Below are 13,166 nucleotides of genomic sequence, written 5' to 3'. Positions count from 1 at the left end.
AACAGATACAATACAATTGTTGCCTGTGAGGATGTTGCAACGACCAATTGGAAGATGACCATGGCATCTTGGAGGAGGGGAACCTCAATATTTGGGGATTCAATAATGAGGGGGATGGATAGCATCCTTTGTGAGCAAGAGTGAGTGTCCCAGATGGTATGCTGTCTACCTGGTGCCAGGATGAGGGACATCTTGAACCAGGGATTTTAGCTCCCACTTAGATTGGAATAAGCAGACTAGCTCCTGTCAGATATTTTGAGTCTGTTCAGGAGAGTTTTCTGCAATAACATATCCAAGAACCAGGCCATATTAGGTTTAATAATGAGTAACTAGTCCAATTTAGTTAACAGCCGAACAGTATGTGAAATTTTATCTACCTGCGATCAAAATATGATCGAGTTCAACCTTGTATTTGAAAGGGAGAAAGAGAAACAGCCTCCAAGAGTCCAGATATAGGTAAGACCTAATTGAATGGGACAGAGACTGCCCAGAGTACTTGGCAAGTCTGTTAATGGGTAAAATGACAGAGGATTGGTGGGCAATGTTCACAAAAGAATTTAAAATGATACAGAGCCTTTTATATCCTTGGGGACAAGAGCTCTATTTTCCAGAACAAAACAAGCACGGATGACTAAAGAGGTAAGCAATAACATAAAGCTAAAAGGTAAACCATGCAAAAAAAGCACACACTTTCTGGCAAATGGAGGATACAAAGAACAGCAAATAATGACAAAAAGAATAATAAGGGATACTAATAGAGTCTATGAAAGAAACATGCCAGAGGTATCAACATCAACACAAAAAAGCTTTTACAATTATTTTAGGTAAAAGAGAGTAAGAACAATGTGGGCTACTTTTAAAAATGATGGCAGTCTTGTTAGGTGGTTACCTTGCAGCTGTATTTAGAGTGAGGACATTTCAAGGAAACTAATATTAAACTTGGGGAGGCAATGGCCTAGTGGTATTATCGCTAGACTATTAATCCAGAAACTCAACTAATGTTCTGGGGACCCAGGATCGAATCCCGCCACAGCAGATGGTGGAATTTGAATTCGATTATTAAAAAAAAATCTGGAATTAAGAATCTAATGATGACCATGAAACCATTGTCGATTGTTGGAAAAAACCCATCTGGTTCACTAATGTCCTTTTTAAGGAAGGAAATCAACTCCGTTGTATCAGTGGTTCAAGAAGGCAGCTCACCATCACCTTCTCGAGGGCAACTAGGGATGGGCTGCTATGAGTGAATAAAATTAGGGGATAGGAACTTAATGTAAGCAAATTAACAATAACAAAGAAAGTACTGGCAGCAGGAAGTAACTAATCCCCAGGACCTCCTCATCCCTGGAATTTAAAGGTGAAAACATTGCTGATGATTTAACTACAATCTTAAAAAGTTTTCTCGGTTCAGGAACTGATCCTTTAGATTGGAAATTACTTTGCTGCCAAGGACACCAAGGAATCATGGGGCACTTAGCCTAACATGTGTTGTTGAGAATTTAGTAAAGTCTCCAATTAAGGACCGAGTGACTGAGCACCTTGAAAACTTTTCAGTTGATCAGATTTGTGGACACAGGAATTTCTGTGCACATTATTTGCATGGATTTCCAGATGAAATTTGATAAAGTTCCTCATGAGAGACCATTAGATAAAAATGATTGGTTAGGAAATTGACTTTGTGGCAAGTGTCTGAGAATAGGGAGAATGGTCAGGTATTCTCATTTGCAGATGTGACTAGTGGTGTCCTGTGGGGAGGTGTGTTGGGACCTCAACCATTCGCTGTGTTAATTGACAACTTAGATGATGGGGAAAGAGAGCCACCCAAGTTTGCCAATGACCCAAAAATTGGATGATATTGTAAGTTGTGTGGGTGGAAGCATACAATTACAAAGAAATATTAATAGATTAAGTGAATGAGCAAAACTGTGGGAAATGAATTCCCATGTAGGCAATGTGAGGTTTGAACCTAGAAAGGATTGGTCAGAGACTGTTCCAAATGGTGAAATGCTAGATTGGAGGTTCAACGTGACTTTGGAGTCCATGAACATAGATCATTAAAATGACAAAAAGAACTCATGCACTTTGTATCCAGAGGACAAGGGGGATAGAAGTCTGTCTTCAGCTTTGTGAAACCCTGGTAAGACTACATCTGGAATACAGTGTTCAGTTCTTGATGCATATCTTAAAAAGTGTTAGGGGACAAGGTCAGAAACCTCAAGGCACATTATGAAGTTAGACTAGAAAGTGCTATTTTGGCATTAATGTGAGGATGTGATGTTTCACTCCAGGTGCAATTCCCCCGACAAACAAATTTTATTTAATAGTTTAACTATAACAAATGAATTAGCTTAACATTTAACAATTGAACAATGCTTAAACATGTCAAGCTACAGTTATTAATAGCTAACCTATCCCAATGAGTTCCAATTCCAGCAATATTCTTCTTACAGACTTAAAACCCCTCTTCAAAATCAGTTAGCAAACACAGGCTTATGTGTCTGTACCTGTTAACAGTCCTAAAATGAAGGGTACCATTCTTAGCAGTGTAGAGGATCAGAAGGACCTTGGGGTCCGGGTCCATAGGACTCTTAAATCGGCCTCGCAGGTGGAGGATGCGGTCAAGAAGGCGTATGGCGTACTAGCCTTCATTAATCGAGGGATTGAGTTTAGGAGTCGGGAGATAATGCTGCAGCTTTATAGGACCCTGGTTAGACCCCACTTGGAGTACTGCGCGCAGTTCTGGTCACCTCATTACAGGAAAGATGTTGAAGCCATTGAAAGGGTGCAGAGGAGATTTACAAGGATGTTGCCTGGATTGGGGGGCATGCCTTATGAGGATAGGTTGAGGGAGCTTGGTCTCTTCTCCCTGGAGAGACGAAGGATGAGAGGTGACCTGATAGAGGTTTACAAGATGTTGAGGGGTCTGGATAGGGTGGACTCTCAGAGGCTATTTCCAAGGGCTGAAATGGTTGCTACGAGAGGACACAGGTTTAAGGTGCTGGGGGGTAGGTACAGGGGGGATGTCAGGGGTAAGTTTTTCACTCAGAGGGTGGTGGGTGAGTGGAATCGGCTGACGTCGGTGGTGGTGGAGGCAAACTCGTTGGGGTCTTTTAAGAGACTTCTGGATGAGTACATGGGATTTAATGGGATTGAGGGCTATAGATAGGCCTAGAGGTGGGGATGTGATCGGCGCAACTTGTGGGCCGAAGGGCCTGTTTGTGCTGTGGCTTTCTATGTTCTATGTTCTAAAGTGTTTTGAACACCTCTGGTGAGAGAGAGAGAGACAGAGACACCTGTCTTCTGACAGCCCCAAATAGCGACCACCAGAGAGAGAAAGAGACAGAAAGACACCTCTTGCTTCTTTCAGAACTAGGCAGTAACTGCTTGTATTTTTAAACACTGTCTCTCCTGCAAGCTTAACTCCACCCATTAACACATGACTCTCTCTGTCAATCAACCTACTCTGAAACACCAGGAGAAAACCCAAGTAAACACAAATGCATTAACTCATATTAAACTGATACCCCATTAGCTAAAATTAATTATTACCCTGGATTCTCAGCATGGAGCTGCATGTCACCCAGACAAATCCGTACCGTGTAAAACAGAGCTGAATTTTAAATGTGCCCCTTGCAAGAAACATGATAAAAATACATTTCTTAAAGGCACAGTATCATCACAGCCTTGGAGGAAATGCAGGGTGGATTTGCTAAAATGGTACCTGTGCAGCAAGGATTAAATTATAAGGAGAGAATACACACAAGAATTATATCCGATGGAGTTTAGAAGCTTAAGAGATGATTGGATCTTTTAAGCTATTAAGAGGAACTGATAGGGTAAATAGAGCAAAATCTTTCTCTGTTGGTTGCGGAGTCTAGGGGGATAAGGGCACAAAGTCTAAAAACTACAAGCAGGTCTCTCGGCAGTAAAGTTAGGGTCCACTCCTACGCGCACAGAGTGGTAGAAATCTGGAACTCTTTAGCAAATGGCAGTTGATACCGAGGCAGTTGTTAATTTTAAATCTAAGAATGGTGGATTTCTGTTGGAGACATATGGGGGAAAAGACCACACATCAGCCATGATATCAGAGAGTGGCAGAACAGGGGCTAAATGGGTTAAATGGCCTCCTCCTTTTCCCATGTTTCTGTAAGTGGGTGAATGAGATTCAGTCTGTGATGTCATCTAAATGGCGTTGGTAAATATTTGAATATGACGAATCTAAAAAGGAAATGAGATTGAAATGGATAACTCTCGTTTAAGCATCAGGTCAAAGGCGATGAGCCAAATGGCCTACTTCTGTGCTTCAGTTGATATTTATCTCTGTGATAAATCATAACTGACGAAAAGGTGCTTCCAATGAGATTAGTGATGCGGCGCGAAAAAGAATTCTGATGTTTTACTTTGGCAAGAAGTTGGACAAATGGTGTGCTTGTATCTGATTATTGACGACATGTAAATTTTCCTATTTTGTTGGGGGAAAGGAACAAATCCACGTGTTTGCATATTTTCTATCTGTTTATCACATTGGCCTGATGTATGGTACAAGTGTGTAGGCAATTTATTGATCTTGTGCACATACCTGCTCACACTGGAAAATATACCTGATGTTCAACAGAGAGGTGATATACACCCCAGGCACAGCCATCATCTCCCAGGATGGATGGATGCCATCATTATCATTGATAAGTCCAATCATACAGTGCGTGGAATTACACAAATACCAACATGTTTGACAAATTAAGATGGGCTTGTGATAGACAGTAGTGATGAACCCATTAGCAGATTTTAGCAGATTTTGAGCATAGGCTGGAGCATACTAGGGTGTGTAAGAAGATCCTTACACAGTCTTCCCAATGCCAGGTCCCTTGATTGGACACTGAGTGCCTTTTGGAAGAGGGGCATCCTGTAAGATCAGGGTATCTGGCATAGTGAGGGTTAATGTGGGGACTGGGAAACAGTACCACCCACAATGTGATGTAAAGAGACACATCACCTGAGACTAGGGTCAGTTGTGGACTGGACAGAGACCTGTGTAGAAGCAAGCATGGAGTTAGCACGTAGCTTGGGCTATACGTTGTATGTATGTACATTGCTGTTTGTTTTTCAATAAACATGTAATATTCAACCATACAAGACCCAAAACCTCTTTACTGAACAGAGACCATACAATAACTCCCCCCCCCCCCCCCCCCCCCCTCTCTTATCCCCAAAAGACTGCGGAAGGCACAGGAAAGCCTTGCTACTCTCATTTAATCCCTGAGCCACCGCTAAATTCTGATGGGCTCGGGGATAATCAGTTGTCTTCATAGGTGAGTTTAATTGACATCCCACTGTTTATGGGCAACTTATCCCTCAGTGGCTCCCTTTCGGCCTCCAACTTAACCACAGGAGGGTTTCCTGCTCTCGACTAAGTGATGCTGCCGCCAAGTTCCCCACTGCAACTAGTTGGATTAAATCCAGTCCCTTAACTCTGTTTCTCTCTCCACCAACCTGCTGAGTATTTCCGAACAATTTCTGTTTTCATTTCAGATTTCTAGCTATCTGTGGTATTTTGTTTTTGACCCACATCAACGTTTTCTCCTGCACGTTGGGTTTAAATACAGTCAACAAATAATTAATCTTTTAACTGGGCCCAAGTTCCATGAATTGTTGACTTGAAAGCCAGAAATTCCTCAAGTAATCCACAGCCTTGCTGAAATGGGAAATGGCCCCCATTCTTCAAACAACTATGCCGAATTTCAAAACTGCAGAATTCACATTGAAAGGGTTACATGGAGAGCACAGTTTTCATTTTTCTGACAGGATTATTAAAAGACCACAGCAGATTTTATCTCTGATAACTTTGATAGTGCCAAACTGGTTGTATTAAATGATAATTACATAGGCTGCATGCACAGTTATCATTACAGTGAATTCAAACTTCTTGATAGGACAGCAGTGGCTCTGGAGCGATGGAGCACCTGAGATCTTGGTTAATGGGAGGACCAACGGTACATTTTCTTAACCATTGAGATTTAAGGATTGAACAAGAAATTCAAGTGGCTATTCTCCCCTGTCTGTGTGGGTTTCCTCCCACAGTCCAAAGCTGTGCGAGTTAGGTGGATTGGCCATGCTAAATTGCCCCTTAGTGTCAGGGGAACTTGCTAGAGTAAATGTATGGGGTTAAGAGGATAGGGACTGGGTGGGGCTTGTGGTCAGTGCAGACTTGATGGGCCGAATGGCCTCCTTCTGCACTGTAGGATTCTATGATTCTATAAATAGTCAAATAAAATGCAGGAAGAGAAATGGAGAATAAAACAAAGATTGAATTAAGAGAGAGTGGGGGAAGAGACAAAGGAAAAGAAAAAAATATATAAAATGTTTAAAATTTGACACTTGACTCTAACAACAATTTACTACATCCTGTAACAAGATGGAATAATTAAAATTGTTCCCTTTCTGAACCGGCATGATGAATTGGCACTGCCTTACAATTATATCTTTGTTTTAAAATAGAAGATATTTGAGCTATTACATTCCAGTCCTAACTTTCTGTAGCAAGTTTAATGGACAAACACTGTGCAAATCCAGTAGGTTCTCAGAAATAACATGGGCGACCAAGGACAAGTTGCTGGTTGTACAAAGCACAAATTGACCAGCTAGATCCGGAGATTTGCAACGCATGGTGAATCTCCTAATCCCTTGCTCTTGTTGACTGATTTGGATATTAATTGCCGTGTACATTGTTAACGTGCTGCTGTATTTCCGGTAAGGTCCGGCCCATTGTATTATTCTATCTTGGGTTATTTAACCACACTGAAATAATAGAAATAAAGTAAACATTTTGAAACTGGTTATCTGGTTGCTGCCGTTTCCAGATTAATGAACAATTTTGCTTAATCTCAAAAAGGCAACCTGAGACAGGTGTGCACTAATTACTTGGCATGCTGCATAAGTATTAAAATCAAAACACAATCGACCTGAAATGAGTCATGAGTCAGAATTGACCTTTTCTGAAGGCAGATTCACATGGATGTGAAAACCCCATTACCACTGAAGCGTTTATTCCAGGTATTGTATTGATGCCTCGGCTGAATCATCTCTGTCTGGATCACATCCCACCCACAGTCACTTTGTATTATAGGAATTGATTTTTGATTTCCTTGAGCCCTTGTTGAGAGGGGTTTAATTTTGGTCGGACAAGTTCAATGTGTGACACTTGCAGTTGAAGCAAAATGAAAATCCATATTAAATTATGCAGTATTTGAGAGCACGCTTTAAATGCAGTATTAATTCTGAAATGTTTAATCTGCTCGTTGGTTTTATTTCAGATGAAATTGTATTGGTTGTGGTCATGTCTTTCTGGTCAGACTGCAATAGACATCAAACCAGAGCCAGAAATCAAACAGTTTTGAAGTGCAATAATTGATAGAAAGAACTGAATAAAGTAAGTGCAGGATATATGCATTTATTTATAAATTAATTACTAAAACTTTCATTGCCTTAGCTGTAGGAAAGTGCAGGATGGTAAATGGTAAGGAAATATAGATCCAATCTCTGAACAGGATTATTAAAAGACCACAGACTAACACCGAGGATAGGAGTACAGTGTTAAAGATGCAGTCAGGACTCGCAGCAATAAACTCCTCACATACACACTGCTCAACACATGGAATGTGCCTCCAGATAGTAAGAAGTCTCACAACACCAGGTTAAAGTCCAACAGATTTATTTAATCTTTCGCAGTGCTGCTCCTTCCTTAGGTGGGTGAGAAAGGAGCAGCGCTCTGAAAGTTTGTGATTCTACACAAACCTGTTCAATCTGGAGTTGTGAGACTTCTTACTGTGCCCACCCCAGTCCATCGCCACATGATGGCTTCCAGATAGAGCGGGACTGAGGAGATAAAGATCCTTAAATCATTTTAAAAGCAGATGGGTCCCATGAAGTTGGAAGAGTCTCCCTGAATGGAGCAAATAACCATCTTCTTCTGACCGTAACTTACAAATAACTAGCCTTTGTTTACTATTTCTATTGGTGTAAATCTCCATCCTCGTTCGCGGCTGGGATTCTCTGGTGCCGCTGAAAGTGAATGGAGTTTTGGTTGGGATGCCATATTCTCCTTTCTCACCTGCAGCGGGCGGGGTGGGAGATCGGGCAGAATCGGATAATCCTGCCCTCTATCCAATGACCTTGGCTCGAATCTTCTGATCAGTGAAGGTTTGGTACTCGCCATTCATTATGCTTGTAGCTGTCCACAGGTTTATCACAAGGGCAACTTGCAATATCTGGATATCCTTCTCAGCGCAACACCCTCTGCAGGGAACTTGTGAGCAGGACAAGCAAGAGTGTTCCCCCTCAACCAGTTAGGTTGAAGAGTCCCTAATCCTATTTTTTGGCAAAACAATTAAACTAAAATAAACAAACTAAGGGACAAAGCAAGGAGGGCAGCCCTCTCAAAAGAAGAGGGGATGGATGGGGAGAACCACCCGAAATAAAAAACAAAGCATAAAGGAAAGTTAAAACATTAAGCCAAAATGTGATTTAAAGGGATTAATATTTATTAAAGGGGTGAATAAAGAGTCCCTCACCCAAGACATGGAATGTTTAAATGAAAAGTATGAATAAGAATATTTAATTGTAAAATCAGATATAGGGAGTGAAATCAAGAGGGAGAGAAAGGGGATTGAGAGAGAGACAAGTGGAAAAAATTTAAAAATCTCCAACAATTTTTATAATAAATTTTCAGTGCCAGGGAAGTTGTTTGGCAGTAGTTAAGATGTCATTTACAATTCCTTACACTTCCTAATTTTTTCTGTCATTTTTAGTGGATAACTAAGTGGGGTGGCAGTGGTTAGCACTGCTACCTCACAGCACCAGGATTCCGGGTTCAATTCCAGCCTCGGGTCATTGTCTGTGTGGAGTCTGTACGTTCTCCCCATGTTTGCGTGGGTTCCCTCCCAGTGCTCCGGTTTCCTCCCACAGTCCAAAAGACGTGTTGGTTAGGTGGATTAGCCATGCTAAATTCTCCCTCAGTGTACCCGAACAGGTGGATTGTGGCGACCGGGGGATCTTCACAGTAACTTCATTGCAGTGTTAATGTAAGCCTACTTGTGATGCTAATAAATAAACTTTTAGCTACTGCAACTTCACGCCCTCCGTATATTTTAATGTAGACTCTCGGCAAAATACTGGTTAACTGCAACTTGTAGGGAAGTAGGGAAGCAGGGAATATTGGCTGCAGCCCCTTGATTTCATATTTAACTGTGCATGTGCAGAAGTCAGAAATTGCTGTCTGATTTACTTCTTAGTAACGAATGCTGATAGGCTTGCCGTGGTTCACAGTGTGGAATACAAGTCAATGGGTAGAATTTTGCGAAAAAAATTCTAAGTACGGAATGAGGGAGAAAATGGGAGAGTTTCAGACTTGCTTTCTGGGCAAGTTTGAAAATGCACTTGGTGCAAAAAAAGTGCCAGGATTCGATTCTTACCAGCAAGGGTGGATATAGCCCGAGTTCACCGGGAAAGCCAGCTGCTGCTCCCCCCACCCACCCCAGGCCCAATCGCCACCCCTGCAGAGTTCCCTTCTTCCCCGATTGCGGATTGCCTCCTCCCTGCACTCCCACCCATGCGGAGCTCACCACTTGTTTTCCCCCTGCCATGGCTCCGTCCCCACTTTGACTCTGGCTCCACCCCTTGGTACTGTCCCTGGCACAGTAGTGGTGCCTGGTGGGCAATGCTAGGCTGCCACTGCCCCATGGGCACTGCCTGGTCCTGCCCTCAACTACCTGGGGGCTTCACTGTTCTCTGATCCCGCCAGCGAGGCCATCACGTCCAGTCCCATTTAGTGGAGACCATACATGATTCTCCTTGGGGAGAACCACGGCTGGGAGGTGGTGCAGGTAAGTGAACTTGGATGATACCGTCCGGGACTCGTTAATGACACGCAATGCAATTTAAGTACTTAAATCCAGTTCGTACCCTTTCTGGGCATGAAGCGGATTTCACTGGCAAACATTGCCAGTAAGATTGGGGGAGGCGAAAAACCAGGCACAAACCTAATTTTTCACCTTCTGCCTGATCTTATCACCTTGTCTTGCCAAACGTCGGGCAGGATGAGGTTGTAAGATGGCGGTCAATGTGTTTTAGTTTGGGGTTGACATGAGATTACAGCTGGTAACATTCTGATGTTACTGAGGTGGTCTGGTGATTATTTTCTTGTCTGCAGACATGTTGACCGAATGAATAAATATACATTAAGGTCTGACTTCGAACTTACAACCATAGGTGCGATATGAAAAAAAGAACCTGGATTTATATAGCACCTTTCGTGCTCTCAGGATGTTATAAAAAAAAACATCACTGCTAATGAAATATGTTTGAAATACAGTTACTGTTGTAATGTAGGGAAATGAAGAATCATTGTGTTTTATTTCTCATCTGTAGTCCAATAAATGTCCACCATATTGAGAGAAATCCTGAGGTAATAACTTATTTTGGATAATTCTGGATATGTATCTCAGGATGCTGGCGCTGTTAGATACATTGATAATATCAGCCACTTCCTAGTTATGTACAGGTAGGGGAATGATACGCTGTACTTACTCCATCTACACGATTGTTTTTTTTAAAAACATCCTGTACAAATGAGTGATAACTTCCCATTTCACAGTACCAGTGGCTTTCTAATCACAGAACAAATCTGCTAATGGTGCTCCGTTATCTGCAGTTTTATGCTACAGTTTTGGTTCCACAGGCCCCAACTGTGTAAGAACAAAAGAACAAAGAACAGTACAGCGCAGGAACAGGCCCCTCAGCCCTCCAATCCTACGCCGATCACGTTGTCCTGCCTAGACCAACCGCTAATATCCCTCTATTCCCCGTTTGTTCATGTGTCTATCCAGATAACATAACTGCCTCAACCACCTCACTTGGCAGTGCATCCCACACTCCCACCACTCTGTGTAAAAAAAAAAAACTTCCCCTTCACATCTCCACTGAACCCTTCCCCCCCTTATCTTGAACTTGTGCCCCCTTGTAATTGTCATTTCTGCCCTGGGGAAGAAGCTTCCAACTGTTCACCCTATCTATACCTCTCATAATTTTATAAACTTCTATCAGGTCGCCCCTCAGCCTCCGTCTTTCCCGGGAGAACAATCCCAGTTTACTCAATCTTGGCTAATACCCTCCATACAAGGCAACATCCTGGTAAACCTTTTCTGTATTCTCTCCAAAACCTCCACATCCTTCTGGTTAGTGTGGTGACCAGATTTTGGACACAGTATTCCACATGCGATCTAACCAATGTTTTATACAACTGTAACATTTGCTACAGGTGGATGTGTGTTCATATCTACAATTTCCTTGTACAGTGAATTCTTGACCGTAATCATGCCATCGATAGGAAGTGCAGGATGGAGTTTAGCTGGCTTTACAGCGAGAAATGAAAATAGGAGGTTATCACCCAAGTTGTCTTTGAGCCACTTCAGTTGCTAGTTATAGGATAGGATTATTAGAGCTCTAATTGTCCACTTCATTGGTAGGGAAGTGGCCAACATCCCTACATTCACATCTCAAAAAGAGCAGGAAAATAAATGTTATCTTCCGTCTGCACTTGGAATATCCTCCTTCCTATTGCTGGAGAATTCAAAGAATAAAATTCCAAAGAGCACCAACATTGCATGAGGTATGATACTGACTTATTGTCTACATTTTCAGTGGAATCAATTACTTTGTTTTCCAGATATGCGGTGATCGCCTATGGATGTGCGAGCTGTCCGAAGATCACCTGTGGGAGAGATGGTTGTGGCACAGAGTTCTGTTATCACTGCAAACAGCTCTGGCACCCAAACCAGACCTGTGACAATGCACGTCAGCAGAGAGCTCAAAATCTTCGCATTCGTACAAAGCAAACTTCGGGCCTGAACTATGGCCAGGAGGGTATGTTGGAGAGTGTCTACAAAGTCATGATTCTTACAAGCTGAACAGTATCAAGTGACCAATATAGAAACATAGGAATAAGGTGCAAGAGTAGGCCATTCGGCCCCTCGAACATGCTCTGCCATTCAATTAGATCATGGTTAACCTTGTATCTCAACGCCATTTCCCTCCGCTATCACCCCACCCCCATATCCCTGGAGGTATTCAAGATCTCCTCGAAGCCTCTTTGCATCCTCCTCCACAATTCACATTCCACCTAGTCTTGTGTTATCCACAAACTTGAAAATATTATATTTGGACCCCGCATACAAATCATTGATATAGCTTCTGAATAGCTAGGGCCCAAACACTGATCCTTGCAGTGTCTCACTAGTCACAGCCTGAAAATTACCCAATTATTCCGACTCTCTGGTTAATTGACAAGAAACAATTTTCAGTTCATGCTAGCATATTATTCCCTATCCCATACTCCCTAATTTTGTTTAATAATCTCTCAAAAGCCTACTAAAAATTCAAATTCACCACATCCACAGGTTCTCCCTTATCTATTCTGCTAGTTACATCCTCAAAACACTCCCAATATGTTTGTCAGACATAGTTTCCTTTCCATAAATCCATGTTGACTCTGCTCAATCTTGCCATTATTTCCTTAGTGTTCTGGTATCAATCCCTTTATAATAGATTCTAACGTTTTACCTGCTGCTGATGTCAGGCTAACGGATCTGTAGTTCCCCGTTTTCTCTCTCCCTCCTTTATTAAATAATGGGGTTACATTTGCCAACCTCCAATCTGCAGGAATCATTCTCGAGTCTATAGAATCTTGGAAGATGACCACCAATGTATCCACTATCTCTACAGCCATTTCTTTTATTTTAATGGCTTGCTAGGCCAGTGTTTTTATTGCCCATGAGCCACTGCAATCCATGTGGTGTAGGTACAGTAAGCAGTCTCACAACACCAGGTTAAAGTCCAACAGGTTTATTTGGTAGCAAAAGCCACCAGCTTTCGGAGCGCTGCTCCTTCACCACCAGGTACATCCACAGTGCTGTTAGAGATGGAGTTCCAAGATTTTGATCCAGTGACAGTGAATGTATTTCCAAGTCAGGATGGTATGTGGCTTGGAGCAAGTCTCTATTTCTTGCCAGTTTATTCTCATATACTATTTACCCTTTCTTTATCAGTTTCTTTGTCCTCATTTGCTGAATTCTTAAAAAAAGAATCCCAGTCTTCAGGCTCTGTCCTCAATATCC

At 42.1% G+C, this 13,166-nt stretch overlaps 1 protein-coding gene across 1 annotated transcript in view; it reads left to right on the top strand.

Annotated features, from left to right (window-relative positions):
- The window catches only part of rnf19b (ring finger protein 19B), a 38,199-nt gene that overhangs the window by 13,552 nt on the left and 11,481 nt on the right, over window positions 1–13,166 (top strand). Inside the window, exon 3 of the mRNA XM_078238073.1 lies at window positions 11,720–11,916. Coding sequence (XP_078094199.1) covers window positions 11,720–11,916 — 197 coding nt within the window. The remainder of the gene's footprint in view (window positions 1–11,719; window positions 11,917–13,166) is intronic.

Source organism: Mustelus asterias, chromosome 21, assembly GCF_964213995.1.
Source record: "Mustelus asterias chromosome 21, sMusAst1.hap1.1, whole genome shotgun sequence".
Taxonomy (NCBI): domain Eukaryota; kingdom Metazoa; phylum Chordata; class Chondrichthyes; order Carcharhiniformes; family Triakidae; genus Mustelus; species Mustelus asterias.
This window is presented reverse-complemented; position numbering and strand designations above follow the sequence as displayed.